Source organism: Emydura macquarii, unplaced genomic scaffold (genome assembly GCF_026122565.2).
Source record: "Emydura macquarii macquarii isolate MOO-44397 ecotype Brisbane River unplaced genomic scaffold, CSIRO-AGI_Emac_v2 contig_561, whole genome shotgun sequence".
In the NCBI taxonomy this organism is placed as follows: domain Eukaryota; kingdom Metazoa; phylum Chordata; order Testudines; family Chelidae; genus Emydura; species Emydura macquarii.
This window is the reverse complement of record NW_027130698.1, coordinates 11317752-11340775: the sequence shown is the minus strand read 5'-3', so window position 1 is coordinate 11340775 and position 23024 is coordinate 11317752. Positions and strand designations below refer to the sequence as shown.

The following is a 23024-nucleotide window of genomic DNA, read 5'->3' as shown; positions in this document are numbered from 1 at the left end:
GGGTGACCTCATACCCGGTCATAGCAGGCTAGGTTCCCAACAGGGAACCCTTTGCCCAGCTAGGTTCCCAACAGGGTAATCTAAAAAATATGGGTCCCAAGTACAAAACTTAGTAAAATTATATCCCAGTGTCCCTGCAGTGAATATGTAAATGAGATACCGCCTGTTGCTTTCCAGGAGACGACAACAGAAAACACAGTTGATATTTAAATGAGGTACTGTCTCACTCAGTCAACTCCCCGTGCTCTCCAGCAGATACCATCAGAGAGCTCACTCAGTTACCTCCCTTCCCTCAGAGGCTTCAGGCCACAGGGCTTACACAGAGAATAGGTATAGGTCAGGTGGTAAATAGCGCAAGTATCCTCAAAACTGCCTCAACAAAGTGGCTCAGCTGTGACAAACAAGGGCCATTCTAATTTCCATGGCCCATTCAATTCTTGGTCTCTCTGCTAAGAAGTTACCGATTAGTGTGACATAGACACTTGTCCCCTCGGAACTGAAATGAGACCACCAACCAGCCCTCAGATCATAACTGCTGAACAGGACGGGAGTAGGACCGGTGAATCTATAGCCTATTACTAATGTTCTGAGCTTTGCAGTCCCCCAATTTTTTCTTCCTTCAGCTCCATATTCTCAAGGAAGGCAAGTCTGGGACAGTGGAGCACAATCTGGCAAAAGCTAACTGTAGATAATTGCATTAAGAAGAATGTGCTTAACAAGAAAGGTGGCATCAGATGACAGCTGTATAGTGCATTGAATAAATATATATGAATAGGAAGCTCAAGCATGTACAAAACACTCAACAGTATAATTATGTTTCAACAAGAATCATGAAAAGCAAAATCAGGGAAAAATCAACTTAATAATTCATGTTAATTCCCCTAGCTATCTTAATGAGGCAGCAATATCGAGCAACTCTGCTTCAACTAAGGCCAGATGCCACTAATACATGAAAGCAAATAATTTTGCAATGAACATAGGCAGGTGACGATGCTGTGCTCTGTGCATTATGTTTTACAGGTTTGCAGCTGACCGTGACAGATACGTGCTTTATCTTTGAAAATATTACAGTCTCTCTGAAGTGGCTGCTCTCTCCCTATTCTGGCAACCTCTCCTGTATAATTAGCACTGGAGATGGACATACTATTGATCCCTATTATCCTCTAACGTAAGATGAAACTTTTATACATGATTTTGCAGACAGTTTAGGGATTTTTTAGTTTTAGGTGCTTTGGAGGTCTCTTGTTTTTTCAAGTCTCTTAAAACGAGAAGCTGCAAACAATGCAGTGACAGGGCATGGGGACAAGATGGGTGGATTTTGCTGTAACTTGCTTTGAAATTGTTAAACCAATCAATGTCTATTCTCCTGTCAAGATGCCAGCCACAATCTTTCATCTGCTCAGTGTGAGTGACTTCCTTTTATTTCTAGTGGACTTTAAACCGTACACACAAAATTACCGACAAACCTGCTGCCCTTCTAAGGAGAAACTGCCAGGGAGTTGCAAGTCTAACCTTTTGTTTCTTTTCTTTTCAAGAATATTTTTCCATCTCTGATATTATTGAAAATGATTCAATGACTTTGTTTGGGTTTTTTTTTCCTAATTCCATGAAAACTTGGATTCTTCATCACTGACACTTTTAAAATCCAGATTGGATGTTTTTCTAAAAGATATCCTCTAGGAATTATTTTGAGGAAGTTCTATGGCCTGTGTTATACAGGTGCCTGTTGGTCAGACTAGATGATCACAGTAATTCCTTCTGGCTTTGGAATCCATGAACTTTTTCTTTTAACAATCAAATATTTCTCTGCAGTATCTAAAAATCACATTTGTATGCATTGTTCTAGTGCAGGGAAAGCCAGCAAGTGAATCAGCCTAAAAACTCATCCATTTACATAATCCAAGATGAACTAAATGAAAAAATAAAGAGCAGAAAGGGCAAGAAGTAAAGTGGCTGTTAAACATTCTTTCAGTGTTAATGTCTTAAGGTGCTATTAATGATACTGCTAAAGAGCTTTATAAAAAAAACCAAAACCCTGCGGTATTATTTTTAGCTTGACCATGTCTTAGCAAGTGGAATACATTTGTTAGCAGTAAAGGGAGATTTCTGTTTTTATGGTTAACTCCTTTTATTGTTACCTCATTCCCTCAATCCCCCATTAACCTGTTTCAGCCACCACTTGTGTCCTGTTTGACAGCTAGACTGCGAGCACTCTAGGGCAAGGACTGTCTCAGAAAAAAAGTGGTCGAGCTGAGATCGTGCTTAACTAACCCATTTAGGTAACCTATGTTAGCTAAGCCCTAGCTAAACTCAACTTTTTTCATAGCCAAGATAAGGTCTTTATTTCATGTCTCTACAATGCCTAATGTAATATTGCCCTGACCTTTGATTGGGCTTGCTAAGTGGTACCATAATAAATAAATAGTTCATAAATAGTGATTGCAGGGATATTTGTTTTGTGCATGTATGTGCATTCCGTGGTTTATCTCACCTGCTCATTCTGCTGTGAGCTCTGAGGGTTAGACAGCATGGGGAGAGATTTTCAGAAGCCCCAAAGGGAAGCAATTGGGACTTGTGATCCTAAACTCCTTAGGTGCTTTGAAGTGTCTCCCCTGCGTGGTTACAAACACCAGTGGCTGCAGAAGCCTTTTCCGTAGTAGTGCACCTACCATTGATACCACTAATAGAGCTACACCTGTGCAACAATGAGGAGATATTTTTGCCAACAAATCCAAACTGTCACGAACAGGACATGGGCTGTCTGACCTAGTGGTTGGAGCAGGAGCTGGGAGGCCGGTTGAGTCAGATACCAGGAGATTTGAGTCTGAGGTATACCAGAGGGCAGACTGAGAGTCAGGTGTTAGGAGGCTGGCAGGGTCAGGTTACCAGGAGATCAGAGTCGGACAGTAGAAGCAGGTAGCACAAGGGAAGCAGTCCTAAGCAGGGGGGTTGGATTGGGGGGTGGAGGGAAGACTCAGTTGCAAAGACAATTTCAACTTCCCGTTCCTGGTTTAAATAGAAGCAAGGAACCAATCAGGACCCCCAGCATTCCATCAATCAGATCCCAGGACTGGAGTCCTCTGTTGGACTCTGGAGTTCAACTTCTAGTTCTGGTGACTGTTAGCAGGTCACTGGGTGGCACATTGGAACTTACTGGTGTCTGTGGACTGGGTTTCGAGACCTGCAATCCCTGACACAAGCATAGAGCAGGCCTGCAATGGAGAGATCTTGCAAGATGCTGAGTGTCCTCAGCTCCCACTGACATTAAGTAGTAAGTAAAATGGGGAAGAAAAATTGAGAGGGAAGAAATTTACCGTGACTAACCTTGGCATACCCTGTTATAACATATTAGCTGGGACAGGGAGACAAACTTAACCCTGAAATAATGAGCAAGCAAAATAGGAATCAGTCTGGTTGCAGGAGATAACAATCTCCCTTAGTACCCTGATTCAGGAATGGTGGCCACTGCTTTCAGATCATACAGCCACAAACCTCTCAGTGCAACCTTCCATGACAGTTGGCTGTCCCCTTTGCATTTGAAGCTTATCCAGCAACGTGACACACCGATATACCTCTCCTGGAGAGTTTACTGTCTTCGTGGAATGCACAACCAGTGAATGGCACGTCACAGCACAAAAACTGGTGACCGTTCAGGATAAGATGGATCAGCTCAGCATTATTGGGTGCCACAGCAAGTACGAATCAGGCAACAGTTCTCACTGCAGAACTCTGTACGGGGAGGCGTTATGGATCCAAGTTGAACTTAATGGAGGTGAGACTAATAATTTTGCATGGTGAAGTGGCAGATTCAGCGGGTAAGGCAGAATCTCCACTAAGCAAATTTTTATTTCTTTAAATGAAAGCTTTCACGAAACATTAACTTTCTCAAACTGACTTTCAACCCATCCCTGTGTCAGTGTTATAGCTTCTGCAACAATTCAGATGTGAGCACAAACCCTTTTCACTTCTGGGTACGTCTGGCAAACAAGGAGCACAGAGGCCTAAAGAATACACCCTGTTCTTATTGGCACCGTGTTTAGTAGCTAGAATGGAGGAACAGGGAGTCACACTCCTTGGTTTCTGGTTCTGTATAGACGCATTATGTGACCCTGTGCAACTCACATACCCTGACTGTGCCTCAACTGCCCATCTGCAAAAAGAATATCGCAGTATTTACCTACCTCAAATGGAGGTTAGGATTAATCCATATTTGTAAAGTGTTCTGAGAAACTTAGTGAAAGCTGCTAGATAACCACAAAGGATGATAATTATATCTTAGAGCTGGGTGAATAATTCACTACAAATAATTTATTAGATGAATTTCTCACAAACAGACTGTGATTTTCCTAAAATGTATTTCTTATTGAAAAGTTACTGAATCATTTCTACAGATGGTTCTTGGTCTGCAGCTTGTGTTGCACATTTTCAATAATCGATATTCATGCTGTTTTGATTAGACACATAGTGCTTGATCCTCCCAGGACTAGACACTCTGGCTCCAATCCAGCAAGGCACTTAAGCATATATTTAACTTTTAAGCACAAGTCCCATTGAAGTCAACAGGAATATTCACAGCCTTAAAGTTAAGTGTGTGCTTAAGTGCTTTGCTGAATCAGGACCAAAGTGTTCAGTACCTTGTAGGATCATGCCCCATGGCATGTCTCTAGTCCTTCACTGGGTGATCAGAACGCTTAGAATAAGGCTTCTGGTCTGCATGCTTGTGATTAAGAGTTCAAAATTCAATATTATTTGCTTGAATTTTGTTGTTTCTATTGACGTTCCTGCCTTCATTTGTTAGAATATTCTTAAAAAGCAAACACAAAAAGGGCACAAAAAACAGCTGAAGTGAATTAATGTAAAAATTCAGATGAATGTTTGCAGAACATTGTTGCAATAGTTGCCTGGGTCGGTCATATACGTACATGAATGCAGCATGGAGCAGGTAGAGTTGGATGATCTCTGACCAAGTTCTGAAATCTTTCTTTTCAGGTAGTGGAGTGACCTACACCGTAACAGGTGATAACACGACTCTGATTGAATCCAGTGCAAAGGAAGGAATTGTCCCTCACAATCTGACACTTGATAGCACCTCTCAGCAGCTGATTGGCCCTGGGGTACATCAACTGGAAATTCTGGCAACCAGCAACACAACAACATCTGAGATTTCTGAAAGCATTGCTGTTCATTTAATTGAACCTATATCTGGTCTTCAGGCTACATTAGCCTCCCACACATTGGAAATGGGAAAAGACCTGGAGATAAATGTCTCCGTGGCTCATGGTGAACCAGATAAGCTGAAGTTTGAGATGGTCGGGTCTAATGAAACTTACTCTCACCAGAAAGGCAGTCCTAAAGGACAACCTAGACTATACAGTATTCCTGTTCATTCTGAAGGTATAGCATGCTACTTTATTCCCAGACACAAAGAGCCTGAATATTTTTTTACTTTAGATTAAGGAAAGCAAGCAAGAACAAAAGTTAAATCTCAATACAAGAGAGCAGTGTCCGTATCTCCTTTGCAACAGGCTGCAGCAACTCTGAGAACAAAATAGCTGCTGTCTGTGCACACAGACAGAGTTCAGACAGATAGAAAGGCATACTATACAGAAAACAAGAGCATCACACAGTTTCATAGCTCTGTAGGCCACATAGCAGATACTGTATTTTTTCTCTCCTTTAATATTTCTTTGTAATTCTTGAATAAGGCAAATCAATCGTTACTGTTAAGTCTCAGTGTGACAATAGGTGTGTTGTGTGTCTGTAAGAAGGGTGGACCTTGCAGCTTGTTGTGCCGCCTGTAATGCAGCTTGGAACCACTTGCCAGCTGTGCCATTACATATTTTCTGTTTTCACTACTTTAATGCAAGCAATTATTTTTGTGCAGCCCAAAGGCTCAGGGCCAGTTCTATACCTGTGTGACTCCCATGATTTTACTGGTGTCAGGTCAACGCAAACTTGGTTAACAAAGTTGGGAACTGGGCCTTCAGTCTTTTATTTTTCTAATAGATACAAGATCCGTCACTTAGCAGCTATTTCTGCCCAGGAGCGTTAGTGTACAGTACACTAATTGGCAATGATCAGAGCTGGGCTTTTGGCATTGCCAGACATTGCACACCGGTACCTTGATAGTGGTAGTACAGCTTTCAAAATCTTGATGTAAGACAATGTGGGGAAAGTGTTCTGCCTGGTGCCGTGGAATCTGAAGAGAGGGCCACCACAACAGTTCTAAAGCAACTGAAGGGCACACGCTCTGCAAGCATATTTCACTGGTGGGTGGGACAGTCCTAACAGACTCAGAGTAAGACTGGAGGCAGAAGCCACATTGTCCGGATGGAGTTGCTCTGATGTGGATAGTCTTGGACTGGCAATCACACTGGATTGTTGGCTCTGACGCCAGCTATTCTGTCACCCTCCTGGGGAATTGTGAAAAGCTGCAAGCGTAACCCACAGCCCACGGTGGTGCTCTCTCCCCCTCTAGTGGTGGCTGGGCCACATGTAGAGGCTGATGAACCTGCCACAGCTTTGGCAAATAAAGTCACAGGTTTTGTCATATAGCACAGGCAGGTGAGACTCATGCTTGTAGACTCAGAGGTCCCATGATCAATTCCCACTGCTGACATACCCAGGGGCAGGCTATTACAGAGCCCTATCTCCTGGTGGTGTTTGGAATCCAAGGCAGTTCAGTTTGGAAACAGGCAGGTTACATTGTTCTGAGGCTTGTTGACAATATCATGGGATAGTAGGTGCTGAGCTGTTTTCTGGGTCTAGAATTGATACAAGTTCAACTGCAGTTGGAGACTCAGAAGAGGGACAGAAGAAAAAGGGTCCTTTCCTCTGGAGCTTATCTGCCTGAAATTCATTGGTCAATAATAGTAATTCTTGTAAAATTCCAAGAGCTCAATGATCAAAATAATCCCTACATAACCTATATTAAAGATGTAGTTTATTCCCAGTATTGCCACCTCAAGTGTTAAAAATCAAGTCAGGCACACAAAAAAAATAATGATATTGGCTTAAAATTATGAGATTTTAAAAATAATAAATGTTCATCGAATCATAGAAGCGTAGGACTGGAAGGGACCTCAATAGGTCATATACTACAGTCCCCAGCACTCAAGGCAGAATGCATTCCTTGGTTCTTTGTTGGATTCTTTTTATTTGCCTTTAGTGGTCATGTTTTTAAACTTTTCTCTGCATCCAAGACGACAGGGAACTTAAGGATTTGGTTTTTTTAAAAGGAAAGCTGAGAGTCTAATGTAATCATGTGACTCCAGAAGCTGGGGCATTAAGACAACCCCAAATATCGTGAGGATACATCATGCAAGTTGGCAACACTGTTGTATTCTCCCCAAAGGAATTAAAGCAGTAAATGAGTCTCTGCGAAGATACTGAAAGTAAGGTTTCAATTGAGTCTTAGGGCAGATCAGAAACAGTGATCACTTTTTAATAATATTAACTGGGGTGCTCTTTTCCTGAATTTACATCACAAAGTGTTCTTCCTTGTGTTTATTGCTGTGTAGAGCTCTAACTTCCCCTGCCTTTTAGGTACATACTTGACCTTTAAGACTGGTTAAAGATAAGTGAGATTGACACAGGACTGGGAGTTCTCACCACAGCCAGTAAAGAAGTGGAGAGGTGTCTTTATGCTTTTGGCAGCACCAAGCAAGGAAGATGGGGGAGCTCAGCCTTCCCCTTCCCTACCTTACTTTAACCTTCAATATGCAGGTTTTGTTAGGGTTATGAATAAACTTGTTCATCACTTTTCCTCACCTTGTGCCTATTATTCATCAAAGGAAGCAAGAAGGGCATGGAAGGAAGAAATCTGCCACCTTTTATACTTAGGATCAGGGAGACTGCCCTTAGCCCTGCACACTAGCCTGCCGCGCACTAACTAGCCATGTGGACCCAGCTATCACACACTAAAAGTTCGGACGTGCACTGTGTTGCACTGCTGTTTCTCCATGTAGAAAAGCCCAAAGGGTGAATTTGGTGGCAGTGGGTTAAAATTTTAAATTTCCCCTCTAATATTCCACCAGCCTCACACATTATAGGGTGTTTCCGTTGGCAGCGGCTGGTCATGAGGCAGTGTTCAGTGTTTTTCTCATCTTCTTCCCCTCCTGTGCTTACTAGAAGGTAGAATTGAGAGGGAGATTTTCCAAACAAGCCAGCAGCACTCAGATGGCTGAATGCCACAAAACTACAATATTAACTAATCACTGATGTTCTATGGTGGTATCAGAGCCAGATGGCAATGCACAGCGTTTTGAGTTCTAGGCTGAGAGTGGCTGAAGGGTTAAAAAGTTCAGATGCAAGGACAAAACATTTCTTGGAGATCCACTTCCTTTGCCTAAACCTTACACTAATGATAAGTTCAGCAAGCCTATTAATTTACAAAGGAAGAAGAGGATGTTTTTGTTAAAGCCTGGAACACAAAGCCGGTTTTTATGACTCAAACATGTAGGTGTAGTGCACTGCTGTTGCTAATGCTCTATCTTTGGCAACTTGTCCTTCATAGGTACGTTTGTGGTCAAGGTGCTAGCTATGAATGCCTTCTCAAACTTGAGCGTGGAGATTGGGAGCATCACCGTATTGGCCAACAATTCTCTCAAAGGTAATAATGCTTACCTAACACTGCTGTTTGTAATCGTGTTCTGTGACCCTTTACAATAAATCAGTTCACTGCACTGAGCATTTGCATGGTCTGCACATAAGACTCTAATAATTGCTTCCCTCCAAAACCAGTGCTGATAATCCTCTTGGACACTCTGAGGAAAGTGAGAAGAAACCAGAACCTACATCTACACTCATTGACTCTCTCACTGCTAATCTCAGTAGAGAGGCAAAGGACTGACTGGGCATGGAGAAGGAACACCTGCTCCTCTCCCACTACAGGTGTCCCTTTACATGAGGGAGGATGCATGTTGGCTGAGCAACACAGGGAAGCCGGCATTGTTCATTCTGTCACTGCAGAGCCCCAGTTGCACCACTGAAGTTTCGCCACTGACTTCAATAGAGCAGGATCAGACCCTATATGAGAAGATGGACTTACAAGAGCTGCCCATTTTCCATCTCTTACCAGCACTCAATTAACTTTAATAATAAAGGGAGAGATACAAGAATCTATAACATTCTGGATTTTAAAAAAATCTTTTTTTTTTTAAAAAAAAGGCCAGTAGCTTCTTATTACTTCTGTCTAATGAAAAGAGCTACACTGGCTTTGAAGTGGTCCCAGTTTGCATCTCTCCACCCAAGGTTACACATTGCACATGTCCTATTTGTGCTAAAAAGAATTAGCTACAGATGTATCTGCAGATGTTGTGTAATACCTGGATCTCAACAATAACATGAACTGCTGTCAACAAATAACATGCTCCTAGATAGCTCGAGTCACAGCTACATTCCTAATAATGTAAAGACAGCAATACATTTGATCCTACGAATTAATACTATTACTGAGTCCTTAATTTCCACTGCTCTTTCTCAAATTGTCTTTGCACTCCTAATTAGACTGTAAGCTATTTAGGGCAGGAACGGTCTTTTTATTCAGTGTTTGCACCTAGCACGATGGGCTCCTGATTCTTGATTAGGGCTCCTAGGCACCATAATACAAATAAAGTTCTAATTTTTATTTCACTTGCACCAGTTTAACTCCGTCATCTTCAATGAATTTACTCCTGATTTACCCCAGTGTGAGAGGAGAATCAGAATCATCCACTTGATAATATATTAGTTGCTCGTTGTTATTATTTTGCCCAGGGTGTCTGCTTATCATAACCTGGCAGTTTGATTCCTGACTTTCAGACAGATTGCATGATTTACTTAAGTCATAAGGCTCAGTCACTGCTGTCTGGCAGCCTCATGAATGTCAGTAAAACATTGTTATCTTCTTTATATTGAACAGATTCTTCTCAGAACAAATCCAAAGCAAACATCCAAAAGACAAATGTGAGTATCGTTCAAAGGTATAACCTTAAGTGGAAATGCTGAGAAATAGCTCTTGGTTGTTAAAGTACTGCATGAAGACGATTCACAACACACAGAGTAATGGACCTGATTTTTCATGCTGCTGAGCACCCTCAACTCCTGTTGATTTCAAAAGGGGTTGAGGGTGCTTAGCATATCACATGACTGGGCTCTATAAATCTGAGGCATTGTTACCCAGAATTTTAGATTATCTTAGAATCCACTCTTTGTATTTTTGAGGCAAATATAGTCTTTAGATCTGTTCTAAAGTTCATAGTAAAAGTCTGCCAATACAAATAAACAGACGAGAAAACTAATTTCTCCCAGTAACCAATGCTGCTTGGACTGAAATCCCTCTAATAGTTTTTTAAAAGTTGACTAAGTTAAAAACAAAATCATCTTCTGAGAAGGTATCCTTTAAATAAAATGTCCCAAATTTATTTTTAATGCCTTTTTACATTGTTTCTAAAGTTTTTTCTGCTCCCCTGTTGATATTTGTAAGGGTCTTTTCAGCAAAGGAAAAGTTAACAGTCTACTGAGAGTAAATGATGAAATTGATGATACCCTAAGTGCTGTCAAATCCACAACCTTAAACAAACTGTAAAAATTGATTAAAATAATGGTTTTATCATCTTTCCTGTGTAATAATCTTATGGGTTATTTGTAACTATAGCAGGTACAGAATTTCACACGGATGTGACTTTCAAGACAACAGTATCCCTTAAAAACAAACTCCACCCAAAATAGATAGAACTATGTCAGAAGAACAGCAGACATTACTCGTCTTTATGGCTAGAGCCATTGTGTGAGGACTCTGAGAAAAAGAAAAACCACATCATTATTCACGTGATCTATTGTAAGAGGAATCTGGTGGTTAAAAGCACAGGACTAGGAAATTGCGACACCTGGGTTTTAGTCTCACATCTTCTATAGACTTTCTGTGTGACCATGGACATACCATTATTTAAGCTAAGGTCCTGTGTGGAGTAACCTGCCAGATTGGGGACCAATATTTTTAGTCCTGTATCTCTTTGCTAATAGCACACTGAAAATTCCTTTTTCTTATTTAATATAAAATAATGAAATGTTAGACATCTGTTCACGCATATTGCTGCTCTAATTGGTAATTTCACTTCTTGTTTAGGATGACAAAAGGAAAAATAAAATATACATTAAACCTAGTCGCCATGTGAATCCTTTCACAACAGTTACACTTGACTGGCCAGATGACAATGATAATTCTACCTTCACGTGGTCATGTGGTATGTGCAGTGCATGTTTTGATTTTTTCCTACCATTAGCTAGCTGCCTAATGGTAAATTCACCGTCATCCTAGATATGCTGAGCCGGTCTGACTGTAAGATGGTCTAGACCCCACCTGGCTTTAAACAAAAGCTACATACTCATTGTATAGTCAAAACGTCACCCCTCATGGGTCTGGTTTTAATAAGCAGGTAATTCCACAATACTACTACATGGACCCCAGTCTAGTTTTGGGATGGCTAGGGATGGCTCCTCCTAGAGCTCCATCTTTCAAGATGTGTGTCCCCAATCCTAAGCCCTCTCAGCAGTAGCTCTACTTTCCCCTCCCTATACTCAGTCTTTAGGAGCTGCAATAATTAACTGGCAGCTCCCAGTGGAGTTCCAGAGCACAGGCTGTCAGGACTGCCAGAGTATTATATCCTCGCTTTACAATGAGGAGAATCGGGTCTGCTGTATCTGAAGCTGGTGGAGGCTTCTATTTTTATGTAGCAATGAAAAAACATTTGAGGTTTAAAATTGGACCAGGACTCAAGAAACCTGGGTTCTGTTCCTGGCTCTGCCGCTAGACAAATAGGTCACTTTGGTTAAGTCATTTCACCGCTCTGTGCCTCAGTTTCCCCATCTGTGAAATAGGGACAATGATGCCAATGTGAGGCATTTTGAGATCTATAGATGAAAAGTGCTAGAGAAGAGACAGATATTATTACCATCATTAAAAAGGAAATGTTTGCACAGGGGCTTGCTGGCCTGGGTGGCAGGAATGTGTGCAGCAGCAAGTAATCTCCACTGACCAGAGCAAGACACAGATCCCACCTTCCTGCCTGCCCCCGCCAAACTCAGCGGTGACCCTGCGAGTGATAGTCAGAAGCCAGGGAAAAGAAGAGATGCAGGACGAGCAATGTTTGTACGTGACTGCCAGACAAGAACTGCGCCCAGAAATCAGGTCTGCCTTGGAACCGTAGTACTTATTCTCCATTAAAGCCCTGGCTGGGATGATTTAGTTGGGGTTGGGCCTGCTTTGAGCCAGGGGTTGGACTAGATGACCTCCTGAGGTTCCTTCCAACCCTAATTTTCTATGTTTCTATGATTCTTATTGCGACATTTCCTCCTGCAGCCATTGAATTCAATGGGAGTAAGGTGCAGATTTTCAAAAGCACCGAGGGGCCTATCTGCATCTTTAGAAACCTATACACCTTTGAAAATCTAGCCTTTAGGAGCCTAAGTTTCATGAGACTTAGGCCTGGTCTACACTACAGAGTTAGGTCGACGTAAGGCAGCTCTGTAAGCATCGACACTAACGTGTAACTCCCACTCATGTAACTTGCCCATCACACCAACTTAATAACTCCACCTGTGCAAGAGGCATAGTGTTTAAGTCAATGTGGTTAGGTCGACGCAGTGTAAGTGTAGACACTACATTGCTTACATCAACTCTTGCTGCCTTTCAGAAATCATCCCACAATGCCCCCCACTGGCAGTTAAATCAATGCAAACACTCCTGGTGAGGACATGCATCGCCAACATATGAAGTGTAGTGTGGACATGTGAAACCGATTCAAATACTGTGGTGGCTGTACATCGACATAACTTGTTGACAGTTTTGTAGTATAGACTGGCCCTTAGGCTTCTAAAACTTAGTTTAACTGAGCTATGTCGCTCAGGGGTGAAGAAACTATGTCTCTCAAGGGTGTGATTTTAAGCCAACCGTGTAGACACTGTTAGATTGAGGGAAGAATTCTTCCATCGACTAGCTCCCACCTCTCAAGGGGGTGGAGCTAGTACCACAACAGAAAAACCCCTCTGTAACTGTAGCAAGTGTCTATACTATAGCTGTGCTCCTGTTGCACATATAGTGCAGACATAGCCTCAGTGCCCATCTTCCTTTTGAAAATAGGACATAGGCACCAAAGTAACTTGGGAGTTTTTGAAAACGTTGCTGTTTATGACTTCTATGTACCACCTGTCTCATGTCCCACGATTTAGGTCAATTCTAACCAAAAGACAGGAAAAATAGGATGGGCTTTTACCTGTGAGTATTGTTATCTGTTGGTTCATACCTATTATTCTACTTTTCTTTTAGGTGTGAGACAAACTGCAAGCCAGTGAATGTCACTGCAGAAGTTGCTTTGAGAGCCACCGTGAAGGCAGGCTCTGAGGCCGTACAGTATAACTGGTATTTAGATAACACATTCCAGTCAAAGGTGAGCTGAGTGGGTTTGTCAGGAACTCTGCATCCCACAAAAAATAGACATCCAGATTTAAAGGAAGTCCTTTGAGGTATGGGTGGGGGTTTCTCCCTAGGTACTTTGAAGGCATTTGCTGCCAGTGGAGATAATCATACTAATTGCACATGTAAAAGTAGGTTCACAATTGCACACACATTTTTCACACAGATTTCCAACCTTGTCAGGTATATTCAGGTGAATGAATGTTTCACCAAAGCATCATTCATTCTTTGTCACTATTGATGCACCATACTACCATGTATCATAGTTGGGAAAAATTCCTGCTGATGTTTTTTTGAGTAAAGGCTTCAGAACTGGGCCTATAGACAATGTAGCACACAGATCTAGTGAACTTTCTGGATGGAAATCACAGTAAACAGCCTTTTCTGCTATGTTATTTATCCTGTTGGGTTTTCCAGCCTCCATCCCTCCCTTCAGTGTGCAATCTGAAGGGTTTCCGACAGAGCTCCTTGACTTTGCTTCAGACCAACAGTTCTACACTGGTACTGAACAGCTCCTTTCTGCAGACTCATGGAGAAGCATTTCGGATTAAAGTAACAGGTGGGAGAAGCCAGAGTTTTGAAAACTCCACTGAGATACAATCTTTGTGCAATATAGGGGCATCATACACAGTAGGACAAGAAACATCCTAGAGGACAAATATGCTATTAAATGATTCAATACACCGAGTGACATTTGCTTACAATGATCCTTTTGTTAATTTTACCAGAGCATGATATATAGTATGGTGCATACACATAAAAAAAAAAAAAACACAGCATAGAGGTGTGGTAAAGTTGCTAGTGAAAACACCCCCTGGTGGCTATATGTTGTATTGCAACAGCTGTGCCTCAGTTTGCTCCATACCTTCTTTGGCCGATTTCAGCATTTGGTGTGACCTGGCCTTCCTGCCAAACTAGGTAACAAAGTTCAACCCTTCTCAGGGCCTCAGAGTACTTCATTTAAAGTCCAGCAGAATGTAGCAAAACAACAGAGTCTTCAGTCCAACTGAGCTCAGCTGGTCGCCTTCTTCATTTCAAACCATCCCAACACTAGGCCCAGGTCATGGATTTCACTTTCAGCACCCAAGGCTGTCACACTTTCTCTCTACCCATGGTTTCAGGCACGCTGCAGTCCTTGATCAGTCCTGTCTCCAGTCAGGCTTCCAGCTCAGAGATCAACCTCCCAGGCATCTCTCAGCCATCAAGAGAAAGCTCTCAGATACTATTCCTCCCTAGCCCCTCCTCTGGAGGAATTTTGCTTCTTCCTTTATGAAGACCCAGCCCCACCCTCTCTGTGTTTGGTCACCAGTTAGGCCCAATCCCCTTCAGATGCTGCCTGGTAGGTTAATTAGTTTTATAGGCCACATTAATCCTTTTGTCACCTGTGTGAGGGCATATACCCCATCATAAGCAGGAATTTGAGGTGAGTGAGGGCTTGTCCACACAAACACTTAGTTTGTGGCAAGCTGGGGGGTAAATCTACCTCACATTGGCGTGCTGTGCAGTAAGTAACCATGTGAACCCTGCTGCCATGTGCTAAAAATACCCTGCTGCCTTTTAACCTACTCCCATTTCAAAGCAGAGTAGATCAAAGCGCACTACAGAATATTTAGTGCACGGCAGCAGGGTCCTTACCGACATTTAGTGTATTGCAGGGTAGATTTACACTCAAGTTTGCCAGAAACGAAGTGTTCATATAGACAAAGCCCTGAACCAACATGTTATCATCTGATTTAGTCACATCTGGAAATGGTCTTATGCTGTATATTCAATTTTGTAATCCAGCTTCACTTAACAAGGCAAATAAAACCATGTTTTTATAGTGCCATCTGTGCTGTAGATTAGCCTATAGAGGTATCTGAGCTCTAGTTAGACAACATTGCCACTCCCAGAGCCCGAACAAACTGCATCATTATTAGTGTAGGAGGCTCAGTTCTGCTGAAAGTCATCAGATGATCATCACTGATGTTTTCTCCCTGAACTTTCCAGCAATGACTCAGCATGAATATGGCGAAGAAACATATGTTGTCAGCATGGTGCCTTCACCAGTGGTCCCAGTCTGTGCTATATCCCCTGAGGAGGGATCGGTGCTCACCAGCTTCACAATCCTCTGCAGTAGTTTCTGCTCTGAGGACTCCTGCCCCCCTGGACACAGCAGTCTGCTCACCTACTGCTTCTACCTGAAATCAGGTAAGTTCTGGGGCTGGCTTGTTTGACTGGCAACTTCCCTTTGTGTGCACCCAGCATTGGACTTCCATCACTAACCAGGGCACAGACATAATCCACGTCTGCTGCTGGACAGATGCTGGCCAGATTCGCATACCATCAGCTCAGACAGAGCAGACCCTTGTTCTGCACATAGGGTCGTTCACACTTTAAGCTTGTGGAGTAAGATGCAGCTCTTGCTCAGCTTGGCCCTGTGACAGTGGTAAGAAAACCCCTGTATAAACAGGGCATATATTTATAAAAGGGCCATGACCTCTACCACAGTTACTCTTCAGAAACTGTGGAAGATTTTAAAAGCAACCCTTTAAGGATTGTGGAATCACCTAGACAAGGAATCTGAATTTAAGAGTCATTATCTTTTTTCCCCAGAAAATCTATTTTAATTTTGCAAATCAAAACAAAGAGACATGATTCCAGAGCGATAACTAAGGACCCAATCCTGCAAGGTGCTGAGTGCCTCTTTGGAGGATGCTGAGCTGTTCAGCAGGGTGTGAAGTGTATGATGGATAACGCTGTCTCCCCTCTTTCAGACTCCCTCCTAAACTGTGGCCCACATCCTGAATTCCTGTCGGTTTATCTTCCCGTTGGAGAAGAGGAAAATGACTTTGTTTTACACGTTACAATTACTGTCAGCAATCACTTCGGTGACACAGTTCAGACTAATGCTACTGTCAAGGTACATAAGAAAATTGTTTCTTTTCTAGGCTTCTCACTGCCAATACCTAAACCTGTGATTCTGGGGGCTTGGCCACCTTCCAGAGCTTCCTCTCCCCATTTTATACCCATTACTCTCCTATAATCCACTGCCCCCATCCTTCATCCTTCTGGCCGAGGAGGACTAGACAAACTTCCTTGTAGAATCCAGTGTAGTCAGCAGTCTCTTCCATCACAGTTTGTCCAGGTCAGAATTTAGGGAGACAATGGACAGGCTATGTTAAGTTAGTCTGTGAGTTAAAAAGCCAGAGAAATACCAGATCCTGTCTGTGTCCAGGGGCCTCAATAATAAATCATCTTTATATTTATTATAAGCATGTGCACCAATGCTTCATCAGTGTTACTTAATGGAGTTACTCATCTCTACGCTGATTTCAATGGCATCATACTGGAGTAAGGCTGAAGTAATGCAGTGGTGAATTGAGCCCTCTCTGTCCTCTAACATGAAAGATGCTACCTGTCAGTATCTTTCTTTATTCAGTCAGGTGGGCCAAACCAGATGCATCTCAAGAAGAGACAGTAGCTTCTTTGTAAGTTAAGAGTTGGAAACTTTTGATCAAAATATTTTTTCAGATGAAAACAGAATTTTTGGGTTTTTTTACACAAATGCTTCTGCAAATGTTGTTTTCCTTTTCCTGGTTGGTTCTAAAGATGATTGTAAATTTCATTGGGAAAAAAAGAGTTCCTGAAAAAAGGGGGAACCAACTCCATTTCTTGGTCAGCTCTCATTATGAACATCTCTAGAATGATAATGGAGGTTGAAAAAGCGTAATAATGCCAGCAGTAACAATGCTGTGGGCATGTCTAATTACATCATCAGGTTCGACGTGAAGATATGAATGATGGGAACCAGACCTTGCAGGCCACTCTAGTAGAGAAAGCAAATGCCATTCTAAAAGAAGGGAACAACAGCATGTCCCTGTTCCAGCTGTATAAGTCAGTGTCTTCAGTTCTTAATCAGGAAAGCCAAAGAGAGACTTATAATACATCTCTGCAGATCGACACCCGAATGGAGGTCAGCCAGCTGGTTTATTTTCTTAAAATACGATGCATTTTCCATTTTCTTTAAAGACCGTTGGCCATTTCTTGAGTAGCACCAAGGCCCTATAAACCTCCTTCCAAAATCAATGGGAGTTGCAGGTTCTCAGAACCTCTCAGGATTTGACCCAGCATGTGACACAGGCTTCAGCTAGCAAGAAGCAGCTGTTCATTTCTCACCACTAGCCCTTCTGAGCAAGGGGCTTGTCCCCTTTCTACATCAACATTCTCCCCTTTGGCTATCCCAGCACCACCTCCCTGAGCGCTGCTCATTGCATTGCACTTATCCCGAGACTGACTGTGGGCAGCCAGTGCCTACTAAGGTCCACCAGCAAGCACTGGGGGATGCCCAACAGTGGTGAAATCTCTGCCCTTCCCTTCCCTACCCCAGACCTTTTCGAAATAAGAGTATTCCCTCTGTGGTTCTCCAAACCCTCTCCCCCTAGGATGAGATAGTAGAGTCCCAACATCTGTCTTGCTTCTGCATCTCCCTAAGAAAAACTACAAGCTAAAAACATCATTCATATTACATTTAGAAGGGATCTCTAAAGGGTGAGTGTATATCTGATGGCTGGAGCAGGGGACTGGGGGTCAGGACTCCTGCATCTTATTCCCAGCTTGGCCACTCACTGATTTCGTGGCCTTGGGTAGAACACAACCACACCAGACCTGTTTGCTTGTGTGCATTACCACCTCACAGCAGTGTGATGATGCTTAATTCGGGGTGAGATGTGGCTCAATTAAATGTTTCTCCACTGCTTTGAGCTCCTCAGGGGAAAGGGACTAGGGAAGTATAATATCTCCTGGATTCATCAGCTCTGATTTGTTGTTCTTCTGCACCAATTGTCTATAATTCTGCTTTCTGTGGCGGTGGTATTTATACACTTAAGCCTATACATTCATCCCAACGGGTAGGAATTCACACAAGTCGCTCTCATTACTGTTAATGGATGTTACGTGCGTAAATCTCCTGTGTCTCAGAGTGACAAAATATCCTTGTGATTATACAGTCAATAGCTAAGGAAAGTGGCAATTTGCAAGTAGAGCTAATGCTAGCTTGAATTATCTATCCTGGGGAGCTTGTTTCTGCTGTTAGATCTATGGCAAAATAGATTGTCACTATCCAGCAGTAGTTTACATGGTCTCAATTAGCATCTTCCTGTCTCTAATTATCTCCTTTCATCCAAAGCTGAGAGAGCTGATGCTGACAACTCTGTCTGCTGTTAATGTAACATCAATGCAGACTGCTCTTAAGATGTCAGAGGTACTGAAAGAAACCACTTACAGGAGTGAGGAGCTCTCTTCCTCAGCACAGGTAAGCGGAGCTGTGATCCACATCTCCTCCCACTGGACCACACCCCCTGGCATCACTGCTGCCATGAGCCTGTTCTTTACTTAATGTTCCAGCATATGAGAGAGAGAGACAGAGACAGAGGGAGAGGGAGAGGGGTCATGTCAGGAGCCAGTATTGTCTAGAGTGGGAGATGGGGAATCAAGACTCAAGGGTTCTCTATTCCTGGGTCTGCCACTACATCACCAACAGTGACTGGCCATTGGGATTAAACTCTGTGATCCAGCTATAAAGTAGGTATAATAATACTTGGCTGTTTCATAGGAGGATAATTCATTCATGTCTGTATAGCACTTTGAGATTGTAGGATGAAAGGTACCGCTATATAAGTGCGAAGCCGAGTTATTCTAAACTTCCAAAATCCATTTGACTTCATCCTTGTAACTTCCTGGCTTTTGCCTTATTGTCATGTACATGCTCCTACTTAACTAAACATTATGAGCAGCTTTCCACGAGAGAGACATACCACAGCAGCAGAACCTGGGCATAGTTGTTCAGCTTTACCATAAATGTTAGGAGTCACTGAATGTTACTTGAACAACATCATATAGTCAGTAGATGGTGCTGTTTGTTTCAATGTTCATTCCAGCATTTCTTGTGCTGTGCTGTTAGAGGAAAGTGAGTCAGTGGGGAAGGGATAGAATAACTCTTTCGCAGGATGTGTTTTCCTAGCACACTGGCAATAAAAAAGCAGTTTCTCCTGATTTCTGGTGCTGTTTCAAATGCAGCCAGCATGCTGGAGTACTTCAGCAATGGCGCAAAAATGTGGCTCAGATTCATCAGGAGAAGCTCAAGATTGAAGCTGCTGGTGTAATAGATCTGGGGGATGGGCACTGGCTGAACTGTGTTGGGAAATTTGCACAGCTCCTTGACCACTCTCTGTGCCTGACTTCTGCCAGTGTAATTATTACCTTGATTTCTTGATCACAAAATAACTAGTGTCTATTCTTAGGCATAAATGGGAATGCACAACACCCTTCTATCTTCAGCATGCTGCATAGGGCATGGGGGGAGGTAATATTTGTTAATAAACTGATAGGTTTCATCAAGTAAAATATTGAAATATGTTAACTACATGCATTTACCAACACAATAGCATTTCTTGGGTACTGTGACAGGGACACTCACCTCTCGTGGGTGCCTCCTGTCAACTGGGTGGGATGCTGCAATCCTTTCCCCCCCTGCTATTGGCAACCCCTATAAGTTGTTGACCTCATTGAGTAGGTCTTCAGTGGCTCAGTCCTCCGGCCAAGTCTAAAAGTGAATGGACCCTTCCAGTAGCAAAAAGTTCACCACACTGCCCTCAGCCAGGTCTTCAGCCCCGTCTCTGGGCCCCCTTAAGTCCTGCCCTTCACTTGGGCTTCCCAACAGAGCCATGTCCCCTTCTTAGGCCACTTAGCTAGGGGGCTGGTGAGTGGGCCTGGGTTCCCCCACTACTCTGACTCTGACTCCCAACCCAAGGACCTTATACACAGAAGCCATGTACGGCTTCCTTCAGTTTACTGCTGATATTCCCTGGGGCTTTTTCCCCTGTAGCCCCTTTCTCTTCACCCTGACCTAAGCGCTGAAGTTGTCAACTCCTCTTCCTCCTCGCTAAATGCAAGTACCACCAAAACCCAGCTTGTTGTTCTCGCGTGCATTCCTCTGACCAGCGAGGGACACCCTTCCTTGCCCCTCCAGTCCCAACCAGGAACTGACCTGCTCAGCCCCTGCAGCTCCTTTTATCTGAGCCTGCTGGGCTCTGATTGGCTGCTTCATTGCAGTCTCTGTAGGCAGGCCTACAGCACCCACCTTCACTACTCTTCCCTGGGGTAGAGTGTGGTGTGGTAGAACTGTTGGGCCTCCAGCAGGGGGTTTCAAAGGGCCAGGTACACCACATCACAGATACTATGCAACATGGAATAATCCATCTGTATTTCCAGTTCCCATCACCCTCAGATCTGAGCACCTGTAACTCGCCAAGGGCTCAGTCCAACACTGTCGAAGTCAATGGGAGTCTTGTTACCAGTGGGAGTAAGGTTGTGCCCAAACCCCCAAATTAAGTAACTGCATATAAAACATGACAAATTGTTACAGACCATTGTCTGGATTGTTCTGCCAGTTCAAAGCATGAGGGCCTGATCCCGAAGGGTGCTCAGCACCCTCCACTGCCATTTGGCACAATGGAAGTAGAGCACTTTCAGGTATTGTTCGACATCTTCCAGGATTGGGTCTGAAGGGCCAGGTTGTGATATCCTTTCTCACACTGACCAGCTACTTGGGTGTAAACTCCGTGGGGCAGGGAACACCTGTTTGTTCTGTGTTTGTACAGCACCTAGCAAAATGGGGTCTTGGTCCATGACCAGGGCTTAGGTACAAATATATCATAACAGTAATAATACCTTTCTGTACAAATATTCCCACTGGACTACTCATGTTGTAAGAGACCATACAGCGAGAACACTGTGGCTCATTTTGACCATGTTAATGTCTATTATTTTTAATACACACATAGCCATTGCCCCTTACCTCCTGTTCAGGTGGAAGCCAGTAATACTCTCAAAGATGTCAGTGAATTCTTACTCATTGTAAGCACAGAGGACAGTGAGGATGATCAGAAGCGAAAGGATGCAGCTGGCTACTTATTCAACACAGTGAGCAACGTGCTCAAAGCTTCCATACAAAATGCTTCATCACCAAAGGCTGGACAGGTTATTTTCATGTGTTTCAGTTTTTAATGTACAGTCTGTGTGTGTCTGCCTGGTTTAGAAGTTTAAAAAAAGCCCTTCTGCACAAGGACATGTTTTAAAGTGGCATTGCTTAGTGCCCAGTGGGGCGCTACTAAGTGCAAAGGGGGTTAGTCTAAACATCATGGTAAATAGGTTGGTGAGATCTTCTAGACTATGGAATAGTCACCTAAGGAAAATGATAGCAGCCTGTGAGAACGTTACTTGAGATATGTGAAACCAGGCTGGACAGAGCACTACAGAATATACTGTGAGGAGTAATACTTCCCCTGGTGGATAAATTAGATCATCTACTGTAATAGGATTTTTCCGTCTCTGATTTTATCCCTCCCTACTGAAACATATCCTGAGGAAGTTACATATGCTCAGCATCTCTGAGGATTTAGCTCCACTGACTTCAATTTGGGACTAAACTGAAATCAGTTACCAAACTTGCACCTTCTAAAAGCTCCCACCTGATCTTCTATTCAGATTTATGCCGTATGGGTTTTTTGTTTTGTTTTTTCATACTTGTATGTGAATTATTACAAATGCTCTTGTACGCTTCTTGTGGAGAACAAGCATTTTAATTTCATCACTGCGAGTGAGTAAGATGTGATATTAATCTAATTTGAGAGGTGAGGATATGATTATCTTATAACTGTGACAGGGCCTTCTATATAGAACATTAATACATTAATGGGAGGATGAAGATACTAGACAGAAGAGAGACAAAGTGATCTGATGATCAACTTAAGGGAGCAGAGATGACTAGTGGTTAGCGCACAGGCTTGGCAGTCAGAGGATCTGTCCCAGCTCTGCCACTGGTCTGCTGTGTGATCTCCAGGCAATTTCACTTAAACTCTATATGCTGCAGTTTTTCCATTAGTAAATTAGGGATGATAATACTCGCCATGCCAGGTGTGGTGTGGCATGGTGGGTAAGCAATTAGGCCCTGATTTGAGGTATTTAGCATAAAGCACAGAGTAGTCCCACTGAAGTCATGCACAAAAGGGACTATTCACATACTCTGGCATAAGTAACCTCAGCTGAATCACAGCCTTAATGTTTGTGGTGCTTTGAGATCTTTGGATAGAATAGTGCATTATAAGCATTATAATTACTATTATTATAATATTTAATTTATTCACTGCATTTATTGCTCTCATGAGAATTATGGATATGGACCACACCAAGATACCCTTTGCATGCTTTCATAACTGACTGACCTTTAAAACATCTATCTATCATTTTGCACTATTCCCATCACTTTGGTATTGCAGTATATACACTTCAGTCTTTCATTCACAAGTTGTACTTTCCCTATTTCTCAGCAGACATTAAGGCTTGTTAGTTATTTCTTACAGTCATTTTATTGCTTATAATAACCTTATCTGAGGCTACCAAGAGTACAGGCCAGTCTGTTGCCTTGAAAAGATATACTGACAAGTAGAATTAGGGAAGCCTGGATTTTAAATTCGGACTGATCACAAAGAGAAATCAATGCAAAGAATGTATTCCCTGCGCCTTTCAAATA

General features: G+C 42.8%; 1 protein-coding gene across 1 annotated transcript in view; it reads left to right on the top strand.

Moving 5' to 3' along the window:
- LOC137147780 (polycystin-1-like protein 2) overlaps window positions 1-23024 on the top strand; it is a 62664-nt gene that overhangs the window by 10430 nt on the left and 29210 nt on the right. The window contains exons 5-18 of the mRNA XM_067540140.1: window positions 1021-1168; window positions 3543-3772; window positions 4990-5394; window positions 8516-8611; window positions 9902-9945; window positions 11108-11225; window positions 11962-12169; window positions 13307-13427; window positions 13871-14012; window positions 15443-15643; window positions 16210-16355; window positions 17214-17408; window positions 18621-18746; window positions 21302-21472. Coding sequence (XP_067396241.1) covers window positions 1021-1168; window positions 3543-3772; window positions 4990-5394; window positions 8516-8611; window positions 9902-9945; window positions 11108-11225; window positions 11962-12169; window positions 13307-13427; window positions 13871-14012; window positions 15443-15643; window positions 16210-16355; window positions 17214-17408; window positions 18621-18746; window positions 21302-21472 — 2351 coding nt within the window. The remainder of the gene's footprint in view (window positions 1-1020; window positions 1169-3542; window positions 3773-4989; window positions 5395-8515; window positions 8612-9901; window positions 9946-11107; window positions 11226-11961; window positions 12170-13306; window positions 13428-13870; window positions 14013-15442; window positions 15644-16209; window positions 16356-17213; window positions 17409-18620; window positions 18747-21301; window positions 21473-23024) is intronic.